This window comes from Chenopodium quinoa, unplaced genomic scaffold (genome assembly GCF_001683475.1).
Source record: "Chenopodium quinoa cultivar QQ74 unplaced genomic scaffold, ASM168347v1, whole genome shotgun sequence".
Lineage (NCBI taxonomy): Eukaryota > Viridiplantae > Streptophyta > Magnoliopsida > Caryophyllales > Amaranthaceae > Chenopodium > Chenopodium quinoa.
In genome coordinates, this window is record NW_018743955.1 from 6,963,950 (window position 1) to 6,984,734 (window position 20,785).

Genomic DNA, 20,785 nt, shown 5'->3' on the forward strand with positions numbered 1-20,785 from the left:
TTAAAAAAAATTAATTTTTTTTTGGTGGGCTAAATAGAAGTATGTAAGTAGATTAGTAGATAATGTAGTAGAAAACAATCAAGTACCCTTAGAAAGTGACCCCCTTGTTGGACTTGTACATTTCTAACTTTCTCATAAATGATACTTACTATATTTCTCAAATTCACATGTCTATCCTTGAGTGGACCATTATAGTCACTTTAATCATTGACAATGCGATCTATTCCTATACAAAAATTATGTAAGCTTATGATGTAGCACTCCTTTAAAGCTCTATTCATTAGAATATGTGTCTTATGGCCAATTCCATAGCTTGCAAGTTGATGAGCCAACAATAGCATTGCACGTTCTTCTCCACCCCAACGGCCCAACTCAAACTCTCCTAATCTAAGTAGAGGCAACCTCTTTCCCTTACCCCTGCAAAAATAAATTTAGGGCCTGTTCTCGTTTTATTTTAATTCCTAATTTCCTTCTTTTATAAACAATTCATTTTAACTCTATTCAATTCAACCCAGTTCACCTCTAATCAATTCAATTCAATTTAGTAAATCAGAACAGGTCCTTAACCTGTTAAATAATGAATCAGGATGTATGATACGTTTTCATCTAAAAAAACAATCATTTCTCAATTTCCAAATTAGGGATGTCACTGGGGCGGGTCTAGTAGGAGACCCGCCCCATCCCCGCCCCGATGGGGCGGGGATGGGTCTAGCTTTGGCGGGTCGCGGGGCGGGGATGGGTCTAAAATCCATACCCGCCATGGGTGATGGGGCGGGGATGGTTGTTATGTAATACCCGCCCCGCCCAGACCCGCCCCATACCCGCCCCGCCCTGCCCCGCCTGACCCACCCCGTACCCGCCCCGCCCCGCCTGACCCACTCCATACCCGACCCATACCCGCTTTATACCCACCCCATACCCGCATAAGACCCGACTAGCCTCACTGCCTCACTCTCTTACCCAATACCCACCCTCATTCAGTCATTCACTCATTCTCAAAACAAAAACCCTAGCCTCACTGCCTCACTCTCTCCTCTCACAGTCTCAAGCGCTGAATCTCTTCCTCAAGCCTCAAACCCCTCTCTTCGATCCTTCTTCTTCAACCTCGTGGTCCTCGTCTGCAATCAAATCTCTTCGATCCTTCTTCTTCAACCTCGATCTTGCAAGGCTGCAACTCATTCAATTTAGGTAAACGTTTTCGCATTATTATCTTTGAGTTTTCTTAATTCAATATGTTCAATTAAGAATTTCTTAATTGGGTTTTCGATTGAAAGTATGTGATTCGTCTTTTATTTATGATTTGTTCGATTGCGGTTTTCAATATTTCATTTGATTGAGCTAGGGTTTCGTGTTATATTTGTATGATACTTTCAATCTAATGCAATTATTGAACTTTTTTTTTTTCAATTGCCATATTGCTCATATACACCTCCTTAAATTACCATTCTAACAATTTTACATTAGTACTTTGCTATAAATTAGAACATTTGTTGCCGTTGATTTCTGTTCGGTGTGACTTTAATTTGTAATTTGGTTTGGTTCATTCTTGAAACACTCCTAATTGTTGCATTTGTGTGGTGTTGTTGTGATTGTAAGCTGAGTTTCTTGTTTCAATTCGTATGTGCTGGTCAAATTTTGATCAGAAAAAGTATTCAGAATGAGTACTTTTCATTAGTTTTCAATTTAGCTAAAAGAGTCATTAATTGGTCCTGGAAAATATGATTTTGACTGAATAATGTACAAAGATAAGAATGATTAATGGTTTAATGCTGTTTAAAGACTGCATGAATTAGGATTTGTAGCCCTTTTTGGGTTTTAATTAGTGGTTTGCTTTGATCTATATGGAGGTGATTAATTTGCTAGAACACTGATTGTTGGTGGTGAATTATTCGTTTAAGAGACGGTGAGTGAGTGGTTACCCTTTGCCCCGTTTCCCAGAAATTGTTCTAGTGAAACTATTAGGAAAGAAAAAATCAAATTTTTTCGTGTTGATTACTGTTATTTTTTGTATGATAATGTATGAATATGATGACCTCCAAATTTTTTAGTTTATTAGGGTTTTAATCTAGAATTTTCATTACTTGTTTTTTTATATTTAATTTCACAAAATAGATATAATAAAGTCGAAATATGTATAGATTGTAATTAGTTTTTCTCATTAATTTCAGACTTATAAGTTTATGTTTATTATTTTAGCTTATGTGTGATAACTAAATTCGGATTATGTCATTTGACCACTTATTCGATCATTATAGATTTAGTTACTTTTTTTTTTATTTAATTCATTTACTAAGATCAATCTCTGTAGTACACACTAACTTAACACACTTTGTATATAATTAAGTGGGGATGAATTTTGATTGTATTGTAGTTCAAAATATATATACTGATTTTTTACTAAATTTGAATTGAAAATGACTGGCTATTAGCCTATGAATGATGCATGGTGTGTGTGAGCGTTTGTGTTTGTATCTATGTGGCTCAGTGGCTATAAATTTGTGTTGTATCCTGTATGTAGTGGTTAGTGACTTAGTGTGATAGGTGGTTAACTGGTTATGCAGCAGCAACAATATATTAACATAGCAGTTACAGTATGACATTATGCATTGATAGGCCTTTCAACATGATATCTTCCGATAGCTGTGCTAGAAGCATGATCTGCCTTTGCTGCTGTGCATTGCTAATTTGCTATTATTAATTTATTATTGCTGTTTCTGAGATGTCAAATGTGTTCAATACTGTAGTCAATATGTCTAGTGCATTAATTGTCTTTATTTAATTTTTACAGGGGAGAATTTGTCTGAGATGTCAAATAACGCTAGTGTTCCCACTTCCGCTAGTAATACTCCAATTGCAATAGATGATGATGAAAGTCCTCTAGAGACTAATTCCGATCCTTCTCTCCTACCAATTACTAGTAGGCATACTTCGGCAGTGTGGTCTGATTTTAAGAGAAAGAGAGTTGGGGATGTGATAAAAGCTGAGTGCAACCATTGCTCCAAGCTACTTGCTGGTGGGTCAAAAGCAGGAACTACTCATTTGAAAGATCATATAAAAATATGTCCAAAGAGAGTATGTCAAGATCTTCGACAAACAAGAATGTTTGGTACAAAAAAAAACTTGAATGATAAGAATGACACGATGACATTGGCTCCTTACGAATTCCACCAAGAAGATGGAAGAAGAGACTTGGCAGAGATGATTATTTTGCATGAGTATCCAATTAGCATGGTTGAGCATATTGGTTTTAGAAAATATAGCAAGACACTCCAACCTGGATTTAAAGTGCCGTCTCGCAACACAACTAGAAAAGATATTATGAAAAGATATGAGCTTGAGAAGGAGAATGTTGCAACCTTGTTGAGGAAAGCAAAGGGTAAGATTGCCTTAACTACTGACATGTGGACAGCTGACAACCAGAGAAAAGGTTATATGGCGGTCACCTCACATTTTATTGATAATACATGGAAGTTGCAAAGTCGGATCATAAGGTATTGTTTTCTGGTTACTTATAACTTGTTTATTTTTTTTTGGTTGTCTTTGTATTGCTATAGTTTTTTGTGTGAATTTTAAAATCATAAGAATTATAAGTTGTGATGATGGATGATAATAATGAGCCCATATATCCACAATAGTATTGAATAGACAAATAATATATGTTATTTTCATTGGTTTTGGTAGGTTTTTATATGTCCCCGCCCCTCATACTGCTGAGGTTCTTGCTGATGCTTTGAAAGAAAGCATTCAATCATGGAATCTTGATCTTAGGTTGTCTTCTATAACCGTGGATAATTGTTCAACTAATGATGCAATGATGGAAATTTTGAAAGGAGTGTTTCCATATGGCTCACTTTTATTGCGAGGTGATTTTTTTCATATGCGTTGTTGTGCTCACATATTAAATTTGATTGTTCAAGATGGTTTAAGTGCTGTGGTATCAAATGGTGTTCAAAGAATTAGGGATAGTGTTGTGTTTTGGACTGCTTCTGATAAGAGAGTACAAAGGTTTGAACAAGTGGCTAAGCAAATAACTCCTGAGTGTAGTAGAAAGTTAGCACTTGATTGCAAAACCCGGTGGAATTCTACTTATGAAATGCTTTCTATTGCTACTAGTTATAAAGAAGTGTTTGTTGTTTTAAGTGCTCGTAATAATTTATATAAGAATCCACCGACCCCTGAAGATTGGGAAAAAGTTGAGAAAATATGTGAACATTTGGAAGTGTTTAGTAAAACTACCCTTAGTTTTTCAGGAACAAATTACCCTACGGCCAATCTTTATTTTCCTAAAATTTGTGCTTTGAGAATTGCTATTTCTGGTTGGCTTTTATCTCCTCATGATTATGTAAGGAAAATGGCCGACATTATGTTACAAAAATATAACAAGTATTGGGCTAGTGTGAATGGCTTAATGGGAGTGGCAACAATACTAGATCCTAGATACAAAATGGCTCTTATTCGCTTTTATTTTGCAAAAATTTTTGATGAGCATGACTTTGAAATTGAGGTTAGTAGAATTAGTGATCTTCTACGAAGATTGGTTGATGAATATGGGTCTAAGATGGGTAAAACTCAAGGTAGTAGCAACCAACAAGATTTTGATTTGGGTAGTAGTAGCAAATCCAATGAAGAGACCTTTATGCAAGAATTTGCTGAATTTTTACAACAAGATAAGGACTCAAGTCATGATATATCAGATTTGGATAAGTATTTAGATGCTGCTAATGTGCCTCTAGTCCAAGATTTTGATATTCTTAACTGGTGGAAGACAAATGGAGGCACATATCCCATTCTTCAGCAAATAGCACGAGATATATTGAGCATTCCTGTTTCTACTGTTGCATCAGAGTCCGCATTTAGCACAAGTGGTCGGGTTCTTAATCCTTATCGTAGTCGGCTTTTACCGGAAGCTGTAGAAGCTTTGATGTGTACTCAAAATTGGATATGGGCTGCTTCTAAAAGTAAATAGCTAAAATAAAATTTTATTTAATTAATAATATTATTTATTTATTTATTTTAATTAATTCACATTGTATTTGCAGATTGTGGAGAATTTAAGGATGATGAATATGCTAAATTAGTGGGAGAATTAGAGGAAGGATTTGAAACATGTGATATCGATTCTGGAACAAGTGGACTTTGCACCGAATAATTCAAGGCCTAATGAATTTCTTGTTATGTATTTGAATATTTGTAGACTTGTAGTTATTTTTAATATTTGGACTTTGGACAATTTGGAGTTAGTGTTTTTTTTTTTTAAAATGGTTATTTTTAAAATGGTTGATCTTGCAGTGGTTTTTGTTGGATTTGAGTTAATGGGATTTGTATGCACTGCTACTTTTTCATTAGTCTACTATGAAGTCTGCAGGGTTTCAGTTGACACTTGAAACTTGAAAGACAGTTGCTTTTCTCAATACTAAGTTGGCGGGTATGGGGCGGGGAATTGGCGGGGATGGGGCGGGGGTTTGGCGGGTATGGGGTGGGGGTTTGGCGGGTATGGGGCGGGGACGGGGATGGGGCGGGGGTGGTTTTAGAGTTGGACCCGCCGGGGCGGGGACGGGGATTATTTTCAGACCCGACATGGGGATGGGGATGGGGATGGGGATGAAAATGTGAGGCGGGGATGGGGATGGGAATGCCAAAATCCGCCCCGCCCCGCCCCGTTGACACCCCTATTCCAAATATGCCAAAAGGCAACATTATATTGAAAATTACCTTCCAATGCGAATCCTAGGAGAAGGTTATAACCAATCAATTCATCAATCCCAACTTCTATCAAAGTTTAAGTCCATAGCTTTGGAATGTGGATAGATTAGAAAAGAAAATGTAGTTGTACAAGATAAAAGAAGAGAAGCAGTCACAAAACACTCACAATAGATACCACAGGGTCCACAGCTAACACAGATTACTGAAATAAGAGTCTTGCAAATAGATAATTTTTTTATTGTTTTAATTTTTTTTTTCAAAAGGGAAAATACAATGAACAACATTCTATAACGAAATTTTTTATAAGGAACCTTATTAGAATGGTTTAATGCTTTAGGGCTTGTTTTCATTGAGTGAAATGAGTTGAACTGAACTTATTAGAGCTGAACTGAAAATAATCGTATTAAAACAGATCTTTAATCTAATACTATGTATAGTCTTCCTTATCATTAATCTTATAAATAGATTTCGTCGAGCCTGCTAAGTGCTAACCCAACGGTGATACCATAATAATACGAAATATAATGAAGTTGATGATCTTTTTCCTATCCCAACTACACCACCAGTCCACCACACATTCACACCAGCAAGCAGATTTTAATTTTAGGATATTTCGATTACCATAAAAGTCAGACCATTTATTGAATTATTTTTAGGAGAGTTGTGATCCTCCATGCCTCCTCCAGCTAAGACTTGCTGAATATTCTGTCCTATCCTCTTTTCTCTACAGATATTTAACAACTCCACCGGATAAAATGTTATAACAAATTTTAAAAGTCAGTAGATGCATTTCATAATCGAATTGGCTGTAGTTCTATAGACACTTTAGACGGTGCACGGAAAGATGGAAGATTTGATTTCAATCCAAACAATATAATCTTCGACAATTTTTATAAACTCAATAATACAATCTATTAAAAAGCGTTACTAAAAACGTTTTTGTGCCACGTCACCTACTCCATTTCTCATTATTCAAAAGGTATAATTAAAGAAACCGGTGCACACCCGAACAAATTAGACTGAGTTATTTCATGAGAAAGACTGATACTGGTTGCTCCGTGCTTAATGATCATATGGCTGCAATTAAGGATGAATTGTCTGATGGAACAATATGCTTAAGGGACTTTATTTGTCACAACTAAATTGGAAAAACCCTTTAACACCTTTTAACCCTTATTAAATTAATTTTCATCTTGAAGATATGTGAAAATATACCTCCCAAAGAATGCTTCTTAATTAATTCGATAAATATGTCCCAAGTATCTAATGGAATACTGGAATTGGATCAAAATTTAAAATTAAGGGTTTCAGAAAAAGAAATACTCCGTAATCAGAGAAGCATAGCATCCAGAAATTAAAATTGAGACTAACAATTATGCAACTGATAATTAATTTCAATTTTAATTCAAAATGGGCCATTACAGTATATTTGGACGAATCAGATTAAATACTAACATATTAACAATCTCAGGGACATATTCTGAATTATTCAAAACCAAAGTTGAATTTCCTCTGCACAAAAAAAAAAAAAAAAAAAAAAAAAAAATAGTCTAATTTTTTTTTTAATTTTTTTATTTGAGGGATATGTGGAATTAGATCCAGAGTCCATCAGATTAGGCAGAGAAACACGGTTAAGAAAGAGAGACAGAATTCCTGAGAAACTCAACCGTGGTTTCTCTGTCTAAACAAATGAATTTGGATCGATCTTTGTTTGGTTTTTACTCCAAATTGAAATGATTGTGACAGAATGAGGTATTTATAGATCATTATTTTAGGGTTTTACAATATGCTTGGCGGCTACTGCTTTCAACCCTATGAAGTATGATTCATTGATCCTATCCTTTTTCCATTCTCTTTCTAACCCTATTTATACTCATTCTCATATTATGGGCCAATGAAGCCCCCAATATTATGGGCTGCTTCCACCTTTCCACTTTCATTATGCTTTTTGGATCAACCTTATTTCTTCTCTTTTCTAGTGTTAAGCACCATGTAGATTTGTTAATTCGGATCAACAGGTCGGATTCAGGTCGTTTGATTCAAGTGGCTTCAATAATTACAAAATATGGTAATTGGGTTGAATAGTGTCAATTTTGAGTCATTTGGGTCGGGTTTGAGTTCTCTCTCATTAATCAGGTTTGGAATAGGGTCAACCAAGTCACAAATTGACATGTAGTCTTATTTGTTTTTGGAAGTAAATACGAGGATTTGATTAGGAACGTCTTTTCGCAAGACCGTGCCCTAATCTTTCAAGAAATAGAAAATAAGAAAATTTGCTATTCATAAAAGGATTAATATTTTGGTGCCTCGGAGTTGAATACCCTAGAGAAGCAAAATAATATGTTGTCTGGTTTTCCTTTCCTTACGATAGATATGTTGGGACTTGAAGGCCGAGAAAATTCCAAAATGTTCTTAACATCATCCATCAGCAGTTTAAGCTTCCACGGACAATTATAATTACCATGCAAAATATTAATAACTGTCAAATTACTCCGTATTTCCTTCAATAAAAATATGAGTGATATTATGTTGTTAATAATAAAATCTTACAAGATAAATACATATTTGCCTATTTGGGCAAGATTACGAAAAAATACATACATCTCATTACTCCGTATCATTTACCAAACACTTACACGGATACACCGTTATGGTAGTAAATCCTAGACAAACACAATCTATTTTGCTGAGTAAATGCATTAATCGTATAACAAAACCAAGAGTAGGAGTCCGAGTCTTCACTTAATCTATGACTTGACTAAGCCATATGGTTAGTTTGCTCCCAAAACTTAAGATGTGTACGCTCAAGCCTGCATGTAACGACCTTAGAAGTTTGCAAAGTGCCTTTCGACGACTTTGCTTCAATTGTCAAAGCTAAGGACGCAATATTCTACTCACCAACACACCATTTTATTCCCTTCGTTCATTACTAAACTATTTTATTATTATTTTGCACATAATTAGTCATCATCAACATTATATATATTTCCTTTTCAAATAAGTCATGCAAAATTTGAGGGAACCAATTTTTATACCAAGTACCACCATATGTCTTTTATTTTTTGTCCCATTTGACTTTTACAGTTTCTAAGACACGTGTTCAAATGTAATTATCTCAATTTCTATACATACATAGAAATTAAAAATAGATATCACTAAAATATGCAATGAAACGATTCAAACAATATCCCACATTAATATATTATCACTCATAAATTAGTGAGACTTCATGGTCAAAGCTTTATAAGTTTGACCCATATATTAATAATGAGGCAAAAAATAAGGGACGAAGGGAGTATATTACAATTATTATTCGTCAATAATCATGACATTCTTTAATTTATTCAAAATATATCCTAACAATCACATGTCATTAATATTTTTTTTAAAACACATCGATCACGCTAATGTTATGATCCTAATACTTTTATTGCTATTAACAATATTTGTTTTTTTTTTTTGAGAAAATATTAACAATATTGATTTAGCAACATAAAAGTCCATTTCAACACCTCTAATTCTATTTACATTAGGTACTCGTCAAAATAATTTATTTCAATCATATCTAAAGTGCTGAAATAAGTTGCCAAGCAAAGCTGTCAATTTGTCATACGATTCATCTCAATCAAAGAATGACATTAGGCCACTTTATAATCATACCTTTTATACGTTGATACTTGATATGTCAATGTCAAATAATAAAAAATAAAAAAATAAATAAAAAATGGAAAAGGAAAAAGATACTTAATATTTGTAGAATGAATTGACTTTCTTGTATTTTAGACTTGCAGGATTTATTTATTTATTTATTTTTAAATTTTATTAGGGAATGCTGACTTATTGAAAGGTGATGAAATATCAATTAGAACTACCAAAAATTCAGCTCGCTGCTTTTATGTAATGTTAAACAACCTTAATTAATTCCATGTATAATCTTTTCTCAAAACTATACCCTAACTTATCAGAATAAATTTACCTACATAAGTGCGTGGCTTGGCAGTATATATATACTTTTTTATCAAAACATAAAAAATAAATAATAATTGACCATTTATGTATATAATAAATAGTTAATCCGTATTTGGTTTTTCTATATAATTAACTAAAATTATTGTCGTTTTACTAGTAGTTTTAGGCTAAGTTCTTTAATTTTCACTTTATTTTAAACTGAAATTATTTTTAGTGATTATATATTTTCTATTGTATTTGTTCTTTGAAGTTTACTAAATTTTACTGATTAAAAATTAAATTTGTATTTGAACAGTGTTTGTTTATGGAGAGGGATTTTCATTAGTAAAAGATTTGATTATTAATTGGAGATGAAGTAGTTACCAGTTCAAAGTGATTGACCGATAACTGAGTCAAACAAAGAATCCTTCTTGCCCAAGTCCTTTGAAATATAACGTTGAATAATACACACAACTAAAACAGCGTTAAATTCGTTCACTGATCACGTTAACTAAAACGAACTAACACCTATATATATACAATCATACCACATTCATATCATCATATCTATTTCTAAGTAGCCTATCCAACAACAAACAACCATAAAAGCTTTAACGAAGTGATTAAGTTCTTACCAAAAAGCTTTATTTACGTTTATTAACAACTCTTTAAATTAGTAACACGTCTCATACTCTTTTATATTATATATCGATCATGGGTTTGAAATTAAGCATGAGATCATTGTTCGTTATAAGTTTAATTTTATGTGTTCTTGTGGCAAATATTCATGATGTGGTTGCCATTAGACACTTTCGCGGTGAGGAATGGTTGGCGAAGAGTGATGTTATGTCGTCGTTGTTCTTCCAGTTGCTGCCTAAAGGGGCGTCGCCACACTCAGGAAGCTCTTCATGCTCGTACATCCCTGGTGGCAAGGGCCCCCATTGCTAGCTAGTTTTAAGTGGTCTTGTATCATTTGCATGCCATTGCATGCACCCATTATTTCATGTAATTACAAAAACATACAGTTAGCTAGCTAACACAACATACACATAAACTAGGATATGATAAATGTGCATTAATGTATAGAGTGCAACATTTTGTAGTTTAAATTATTTATTTTTTAATTTCTTGATGACAATTTATTTATACGTACTTTTTTGATACGTAATAATTTTATTAGCAATAAAATGACGGCCTCTTAAATAAGAGGGACCTTGTAATTTTATTTTATTTTTAAAAAGTGTAGAAATAAAATTTCAGCTTTCTTAAGTAGTCTTAAGCTAGTGCATGTGTTTCATCAAGACATCAAACATTGTCCGATTGAGAAGAAGATTAGCATTTACTAATTAACGCGGTTAGGGATTGGATTAATAATCTATACATATACTATATTCCTAAAACTATAGCGAACAAATTAATGCCTTCTCCATATAGATCTATCATCTATATATCTACTTAAATTAACGTTAAGTCGTTAACATGATATGTATGTATGTGACACTTTAAACGTTCATCGACTTCCACCCCTCAAAATAAAATAGGGTCAAGTCAAGACTCGAACAGTTGAACCTACAAGGTTATGACTTCTTATTGGAAAGTAAATGAACATAAGTATAATTTTATTGTTCCTTTGAATAACAAACCAACCTACAATATTGTGTATCTACAATAAAAGAACATATAAAAATTTTAAGATTGTTTTTCGTTATAATTTACTTGGCCTATCATCAACTAACTTTAATTTTAAATGGTTATATAAATTAAAAAATTATTTTTCTTATATTTAATTATTTATCCAACAACTAGGGTAGGCTGCTTATGCATCTATTTTCTCTCTTTAACCAAAATTTAAAAAAATGTGCAATACTTACTCATGTCCAGAAATCTCTTTCAGCTTGGAATTTTAAGGGGGCGTTTGGTTCGCAAAGTGGTATGGGTTTGGAATCAGGAATGGGGTTAAAGTGGTATGGGGTTAGAACTTGATACTTAATACCATGTGTTTGGTTCAATTATGGAATGAGATCTCATCCCCTTACATGTTGTTTGGTTAGAAATTTATTGGAATGAGGAACCAACTCTATTTTTTCAAAAATCTTTATTTTAATTAACAAGCAAAGCCAATTCTCTAAGAACAATAACTACAACGCAATAGTTAAATTTTAAACAGACACATTCAAAATTATCACAATACTTGAGATAATTATTTAATATCAAAACTAACACTCAAAAACCCTGTTTAAAATTCCAAGTGAACATATTTATTCAAAGAAAACAAATTCATAAACCATCACATTTGGCAAATTGTCATGAAAATAGGCAGATTATTTCAAGCATTACGACTCAAAAGGTCAAGCACCACCTCCTTTTTCCATTCATCATTAGGACTTGAATAGAAAATCTCCATTTGGCTAGGATTTGATGAAAATAAACTAGCAGCTCTTATAACTTCAGCTTGGGTAATTCCAGGCAAACCTCCAATCTCAGATAATAGCCTTCTCTTTTGTTCAACAATCTCTTGTTCACGCTCTTGTGTTGTACTCATGGCAGACGCAATAGTAGCAAGATGATTATTCATATCTTTCATATAACCAGGGAATCCAACTGCCATATTGTCAATAGATGATAAATTTTCAAATCGAGTAGCTCTTTTTTTCTCATTAGTCTTTGGAGTCTTTTCCTTTTTCATTCTCTTAGCAGGAGGAGGTTGGGGTTGAGTATAATCTGTAGCTAAACCAGGTGAAAGAGTATCATATAACTCTTCATTGTCACTATCATTATCAAGGTGAACAACGTCCTTTTCAAGGTTATGGATAGAGTCCTCAGGCAGCTCAGCCGCAAGCCCATTAGCTCTATCAACACCAAATATATCATCTAGCTTGCTAAGTAAGGAAAAGGAGTCTTCCATAATCCTCCAGCTTTAGGACGAATCTAAAAACATTAGTTATATGTTATATTAGATTAAGTAAAATGCAAGATTTTAAAAAATAAATAAAGAAATTAGTTACCTTGCAAAAATCGTCATAAGCTTGTCTGTCACATTGTATTGTACTAGTTTCCTCATCCCACTGAAACCCGGATGTCTTGTTAATCATTTCAGAAACTATTGCATACTTATCTTTGAACCATTTGAACTTTGATTCAATGTGAGGAATGGCTTTTAAACCACATCCAGGGAACTTAGTGTTCAACATAAGCTCCAACTGATTCAAGTATCCATTCCTAAACCCTCCTTCTCCTTTCCATTGTTGGTCACAACTTAACTCCAACAAACAATCAATCAAAGCCTCTTCCTCCTCTTTCTTCTAGAAGCGCTTATTCTTACCTCTTCCACTTTGAGAACTTTGACCATTTGTAGCCATCCTAATTAATCAATTAAGTAAGAATACATAACCAGATATTTTATTTATGATATGTAGGAAGCAATATTTTATCACATAATGAAAGCAATTAAAAGTTAAATAAAAATATCATGTCCCTTGATTAACATAAAACACATATGAGAAACAAAAAATCATAAAATACAAAGATCGTTTCACAAAACACCAAACACAAGGACAAGACTAAAGAGAGTCATTATTCATTAAAAAAAAACATGTTTCGTTATTTTTCCTAGCTCTCCAAGCATTAAATAAAGTTTGCGCTAAATTATTCCTAAAGTCGATCCAAGCATTTGATGGTTGAACTTGAGTAATGTATTCAACATTATCACCAATATCCTCATTCTCACTCTCATCTGATGACTCATCAACCTCAAAATTTGTGGGCATGTGCTTTCGAATTAGATTGTGTAATAAAGCACATGCTGTAACAATGCGACCTTGTGTGCGAGTTGAAAAAAAAGAAGGGCTTCTAAGAATTGCCCACCTTCCCTTCAACAAACCAAAAGTTCTCTCAATTACATTCCTAGCTTTAGAATGTTTCATGTTGAAGTACTCCTCAGCACTTACAGGTACTTGATCCCCCCATTCTTTCAAGTGATAACGATGCCCTCTATATGGTGCAAGAAACCCATCACAATTAGTGTAGCCAGCATCTACCAAAAAGTAACAACCTTAAAAATCATAGAATAGATTGAAATCATTATTAGTTGTAGTAATCAAAATTGTTATATATCATATGGTTATTTTTAATCATATGGTTTACCTTGAGGCACCTTTAAACCATTAGGCCTCGAAATTGCATCTCGTAAAACACGACCATCATGTGCAGAGCCTTCCCATCCAGGTAAGACAAAAACAAATTCCATGTTAGGTGTACAAACACCTAAAACATTCATTGCAAGGTTTCCTTTCCTTGTTTGATACCTTCCTTTATCCTCATTTGGAACATGAACTTTAATAAATGTACCATCTAGAGCTCCTAAGCAATTCTACAATTAAAATGAAAATACACTAGATTATTTACATAGGATGTATATAGAACATTGCTTTTAATCAATTAAAGAATGAGCTTTTTTATATAATATTTTAATAATGTTAAATATACCTGGAAGCATTTCCATCTACTATCCTCGCAATCTTCTGTAATAGGTGTAGGTTTTTTGAGCAAGTGATGATGTAGCTTTAGAACCGCAAGGAGACAAAGGTTAAATTGTCTACTAACACTTTCTCCACTCCTATAAAAGTAATGTCCTATCGACCTATTCTTTTTATGATGAGATAATGTATACAAAAACATAGCTACAATCTCCTGTAAGCTCATATTTCTAGTCCCTCTCAATCCACCAATATCGCTTATCATCTCACAAAGTACACCAAAAGTATGTCTGTTCATACGCAGTTCACTCCTACAGGCAACATCACTATCTCTAATCAACGAGTTTAAATTAACTAATATATTACGTTTCTTATCTCTAATTCGGTGTATTTTATGTAGAGTTACACCTAAACTACGTAGCACGAAATACATGAGAATCATGAAATTTATTATAACTATTAAAGATACAAGTAGTTCTGTTTGTCGCTTTCTCTTCCTCCTTAACAAGGATAGTCCACATGACTCCATTTCTGTAAAAACACAACACAAAAAGGATTACCCTATAAATTGATTATTAGTATTTACTCATATGTTTTCCTAATATTCTTATTTCATTGTCTAAGTGCCTTTTTGCCTAATATATATACAACCTTTGGTGGGAGCAAAAAGAAAAATACAAGAGCAAAAGCCAAAGAAAGGCATGCAATCGGCAATCCACACAAAGAATTAAGAAAGAAAAGTCAACAGGTAGTATGTATATATGCTAATGAAATCAAAGATAGCTCACAATAGTGGACCCGCAATAATGAACATCCATTTCATACATCAAAACTATTTCACAATTATATGTCGGTAATTTTTTTTTGAGTTAATAAAAAATCTGCTAAATATATACAATTATTATGATAAAATTCAATAAATTTCATACAAAATATGACTACTTTGATAAAAATATATAGCTATGCAGAATAATTATACAACAAATTTGGAGAAAAAGTGAAGAAAAAAAAGAAGGGAAATATCATAAAATAAGAACAAGATTTACTGGGATGCCAAACATGGAATTTACATGAGTCCAACCAAAGAGATATGATTATCCAAATTCAGCAGTACAACATTCAACCGTTCAGTCAAATCACAAGCATCTTCAAAAAAGTGTTCATCTATTGCCATATGTTATCATTAATTTATGTGTGAATACTTATGTATCTCTAATCAATCAACGAAAATTCGTGGGAGGGTAATCAACATGATAAAATCTGTACCATCCGTATTAAGAAACAAATTATGCATCACTGTGTCACTGATAATACCTTAAGAACAAGGTTTTAATTAAATTTAAAAAAAAAAAAAGAATTACCTGGATGAAGGCTGAACTATTGCTGCTCAACAGCTCAAGGGTGAAGGATGAATATGACGACAGAAGAGAAGATGGACTTTGGCGGTAATTTTCCTGTTTCCTTCATTCTTCCCTCCTTATATTTGATACCTAGGGGAATGGAATGGGCCAAACCCACCTCCCCCCCAAGGTTTCTAAACCCCATACCTCATGGGTTTGAGGTATGGGTTTGAAAATCATACTTTTGACAACCAAACATAAGGTATGGGTTTTAGTCCTTCTAAACCCATACCTCATACCTATATTCCGCGAACCAAACGCCCCCTAAAGGGTATATAATTGTCTAAACACTAATTATAAGAGTTATATCAAACTGTTTAAAAGATAAGGAAGAAAAGCCAAAAAACTACACCGGTAAAAAAAATAAAAATAAAAATACCATACATATGATTCGTATGCATAAATGAGGGTATATAAATAAATAGACATTTTTAGAAATATAATTGGTATAAGACTATTCATAAGCATTTAGTTAAACTTTTAAAAAGATAGAGATTGCGGTTTGATTTTTTTTTTTTATTATTTTTTTTATTTACTACCTTAAAAGTTTATTTCTCTATAAAAAATAAACTTTTAAGGTCTATTCTTAAAAAAAAAAAAAAAAAAAAAAAAAAAAAAAAAAAAAAAAAAAGTTTATTTCTCTATACAATGACATGAGCGGTAACTAATTTGTCAAACATGCATTTTTTAATTTCAAGGTCACAACTTATATTAAGAGTACTCCGTATATCTTAGCTAATAAAAATCAATTTTTCCAAAAACCATAATTCTAACAAGTAGATCCTACTTATGTCAATAAAAGTGTGCAATAATTGTCCTAACTAACACTCACTACTAGCTATTACTGAGTACGGTGTAAAACTAGCTAGTACACAATTTTTGAAATGACCTAATACAATTTAAGTATGTAAAAGTATGACCTCAAGTGGATCATATTATGTCAAATAGCTTTGGTCATTACTCATTATATATGTCAATGTTAAAGTGCATGCAGTCTTAAATTCAATTTAATTGATTCATTCCAACACCAAAAGCAAGTTAGGTTGTTTCTGACTGCCATTAGCAGGTCAATTGAGCAGCTGACCATTAATTCCAGGATGCTCAAATAGCTCTTTTATGTAACGAAATCATGTATTTGACTAGTTGACGCCAAACCAAAGCTCTATCAGATTAGCGAGCTTTGTAGTATTACAAAGATTATTACTCCCTCCGTGTTTTATATTAATAAGTGTTACGGTTTGATTTTTTTCACTATTCACACAATGATTTTGACTTGATTAATTTAGTAATGTATAATAAACAAATGTTATGTATAATACATTGTTGGATTCATTATAATATATACTTTCATAATATCAATTTTAGATAATTTTACTGACATATAACTAGATAAATTTATGGTCAAAATCGTGTCTCAACATGCGTGTTTGGTAAACTTGTAACACTTATTTAAACATAGAGGGAGTAATAACACTTATTTATGTCCTATGTTGTCTTATTGTATCTTTAGTTTTAATTTGCATGCAAGTACATATGAAATATGTACTATGTTTAATATTTTGTCATATGGAGTATAATAAAGGAGCTAAAAATACTAAGAAATAAATAAAGTGTGTACATGTAAGAGAAATGAAAAAAATGCGATGCACAACGTGCATATGCATCTAAATCCTGTCTCAGACTCTCACTAATGGTAATCTTAGTTTGTCTAGACTTTGTTATATACACTCGGGTGTACTGTACACCCAATTAATCCAAGATTAATCATCAAAATAAGTACAAAATACCCATGAGTATATGGTACACCCGGATGTATATAAATATATAACAATATCTCTAGTTTGTCTATCACATATCAAATGATTTTATACGTGGTATGTAAGACATGGGCATGAGGCGTAGCGGGAGCGAGGCAGAACACTAACACCATCAAGAGCAATATTATTAACTTTAGTAACGTAAATTTCTCTATTAATTTGTTTATATATATATCGAGCAATTAATAAGAGTTCATAATAATTAAACATTAGCTCATGCAAATTCCAAAAACTGGGGTATTTAGGGTTTCTTTACATTTATTGAATGGAGCTTAACTAAATGGAGCTGAACTGAACTGATTGGAGCTGAACTGATCTGAACTGAACTGATCTGAACTGAACTGAATAGAGTTGAATTGAATATTTTATGAGAGAAGGAAATTAGGAGCTGAATTAAACTGAATTGATTGGAGCTGAACTAAACTGAAATGAAATTAAGCTGAAATGAATAGGCCCTTACTAATTTATCTTTGTTAGGAATGTATGCACAAATGAACAACTGATAATTTGATGTAGTAAATGATAAAATTATCTAAAAATTTTACTCCATACAATAATAGTCGTTTGAAATATGTAACATACTGTTTTGATGGTTATATATAGTTTATAGCTGACATGTTTTTTGTAAGTAACTAGCTTATGGGCCCGTACGACGTACGGGCTTATTATAAGGATATTATATTTTAGTTTTATATGTATTTGAATATTGAGCATAATACACCGTATATTTGATAATGTTCCCTCTCAGCATACAATTGATATAGTAAAAAAGAATGAATTTGATAATGAAGTAACTTTGTTATATAGTGTTAGAATTGCATAAATTATTTTGGAGATATATCATAATACCAATAAATAAATTATTTTGGGGGTAAAGTGTAACCGAAAACTTGATTAAAGATAGTAATTGGTAATTTAATTCGAAGTGAAGCTAGATGAAAGAGTAGGAAGGTTGAGCCGGATTAATGCTAAAATTAAAGAGAGAATTGGAGAAGTTGAAGCTATCAATACTAAAATTAAAGAGAGATATGAAAAGGCTTTCGGAGTGAAAAGATGAATTGAGTCATACTACCTTGGCTTGGATTTTTGTGGTTCTCTTATTAAAGAAGACACGTGGCCTGGCTTTCTTGGGTTGCAATAGAAATAACGGGGAAATGTAGTAGGATGATGACACGTGGCTTCCTTGGATTTTTGTGGCTAGAGTTTTTAAATACTAAGTATAGATAGATTAATTATATTACTTTATTAATGGTATTAAAAAGTATTATCAACACTTTTTTATTTATCAAATTTTTAGTTTTATTTATGTATTTTTTATTCTTATTTTATAGTTTCTCAAAACAATATTTATTATATGTTGGATGAAAATTTTCAAAATTTATATTTATATTGTAGATATTATAAAACTAATTGTGTGGGCATTTTATAACATGAAAAAATGATCCGATCATATTATATATCATTAAAATTTTACGGTAGTCATTTTTCAAATAACGGTTGTACTAAATTATCAATTTATTTTATTTTTTTTTAAACAAAAATTATCAATTTAATTTGATGTACATGTATATATTATTGACCCTGTTGCTAATTTAATTCTAATTGTTCCTAATTTCTAACTAGGCAATAGTTATAGGCATGCACGCTCACTTGTGTATAAATTGATTTCAAAATTTTAACATATATTATATTGAATTGGTCAAATACATACAGTATTTGATTAAATGTTTTCAAAGATATGTAAAGATTATTCTTGGATGCGTATTTTTAATGGTGTCCATTGACGGTCTTAACTTCGTATAGTATTAATTTTTATGGAAATTTCACCAAATGTCACTTAGCAATTTAAAAATTCACCAAATCCCATCACTTTTCAGAATTCACCAAATGTCACCCAGTTTTTTAAAAAATTCACCCAGTGTCATTAATGACCAACGGCCTTTAACTCCGTTAGTAATTAGGGGTTAATCATGACACATGTCATGACATAATTGGACCATTTATCTAAATTCATAAAAATTAAAAAAAAAACAAAAAAAAGTTAAATAAAAAACAAAAAATAAAAAAAAAAACCCAAAATTTTCCAAGCCACCCCGACCACCGCCAAACCCTAACCCCTCCCCTCATCTCGCCGGAAAACGGCCGGTCACCACCGGAACCACCAACAATCGGCCGGCCGACCCTGTAGCTCCCCATCTGACCCACCACCGATCCCCAAAACCACCCACGGTCCCACACTGCTCGTCTCGACCTCAAAAACACCTACACATCCGCCTCGACCCCAAAAACCACCCGTAAAAAGCCCCTCCTCCCTTTCCCCACCCTCAAAATCGGTCGTTTCGACGGTGGGAAAAGGGAGGAGAGGCTTTTTACTGGTGGTTATTAGAGTATGGGCGGCTGTGTGGGTGGTTTTTAGGGTAGGTGATGCTCGTGTTTGCGGTTTTATGGGGTCGGGGCAGTTTGTGAGGGAGGTTTTGGGGTCGGCGGTGGGTCAGGTGGGGAGCTACAGGGTCGACCGTCCGATTGTTGGTGGTTCCGGTGGTGACCGGCCGTTTTCCGGCGAGATGAGGGGAGGGACTAGGGTTTGGCGGTGGTGGGGTGGCTGGGAAAATTTTGGAGGGTTTTTTTTAAAATTTTTACTTTTTTTAACTTTTTTTGTTTTTTTTTTAAATTTTTATGAATTAAGATAAATGGTCCAATTACATCATGACACGTCTTATGATTAACCCCTAATTACTAACGGAGTTAACGGTCGTTGGTCATTAAAGGCACCGGGTGAATTTTTTAAAAATTGGGTGGCATTTGGTGAATTCTGAAAAGTCCGATGACCTTTGGTGAATTTTTAAATTGCTCAGTGGCATTTGGTGAAATAGCCGTAATTTTTATTTACTTTACTTATATTTTTATATAATTGTAATTATGAAACAATAGTTTTTTGGATCAACATATCAAGTCAAATCTCACAAAAAAACCATGACTATTACCATGACAAATGTTTTTAATAGATTGAGAATTTAATTTGTGATCAATATATGAGTGTCATTTTGTCACCCTAAAAAGTTACTTTGTAGTAAAGTTGTTTTTGGGTTGTCCTAATTTAACATACATTGGAATAATAATCCTCCAAATAAACAAAGATCAATTAATAAAAATAAAATAATAATTTAAAAAATTGTTCAAAAAAAAAAAGAAAAAAGAAAAAGATACGGAGTATTGAATAGACAAAAAAAAAATGCACATTCATTATAATCTTATTGTTGCCTCTACATCTGAATAATTGATAAAATTAAACTTAAATTAACACACATGGCGATGCACAATTGATTTTATAAAACTTTATACGAGTATTAGTACTCCATTCGTTTTCATTTCATTGCAACACATCATTGATTAGAGTAAGTAAATGAGCAAATTTATCAAAATAAGTTTAACACCATGAATG

General features: G+C 32.8%; 2 protein-coding genes across 2 annotated transcripts; one reads left to right on the top strand and one right to left on the bottom strand.

Moving 5' to 3' along the window:
- The first annotated feature begins 864 nt into the window (after window positions 1-864).
- LOC110689326 (zinc finger BED domain-containing protein RICESLEEPER 3-like) lies at window positions 865-5,313 on the top strand. Its single transcript, XM_021866093.1, has 4 exons — window positions 865-1,188; window positions 2,789-3,491; window positions 3,682-3,863; window positions 5,040-5,313. The coding sequence occupies exons 2-4, from the start codon at window positions 2,806-2,808 to the stop codon at window positions 5,147-5,149; spliced, it is 978 nt and encodes a 325-aa protein (XP_021721785.1). The 5' UTR covers window positions 865-1,188; window positions 2,789-2,805; the 3' UTR covers window positions 5,150-5,313.
- Window positions 5,314-13,150: 7,837 nt separating this feature from the next.
- Window positions 13,151-16,091, bottom strand: LOC110689327 (protein ALP1-like). Its single transcript, XM_021866094.1, has 4 exons — window positions 15,488-16,091; window positions 14,137-14,657; window positions 13,795-14,020; window positions 13,151-13,702 (listed from the first exon to the last, which is right to left on the bottom strand). The coding sequence occupies exons 2-4, from the start codon at window positions 14,653-14,655 to the stop codon at window positions 13,212-13,214; spliced, it is 1,236 nt and encodes a 411-aa protein (XP_021721786.1). The 5' UTR covers window positions 14,656-14,657; window positions 15,488-16,091; the 3' UTR covers window positions 13,151-13,211.
- Between the last annotated feature and the right edge of the window lie 4,694 nt (window positions 16,092-20,785).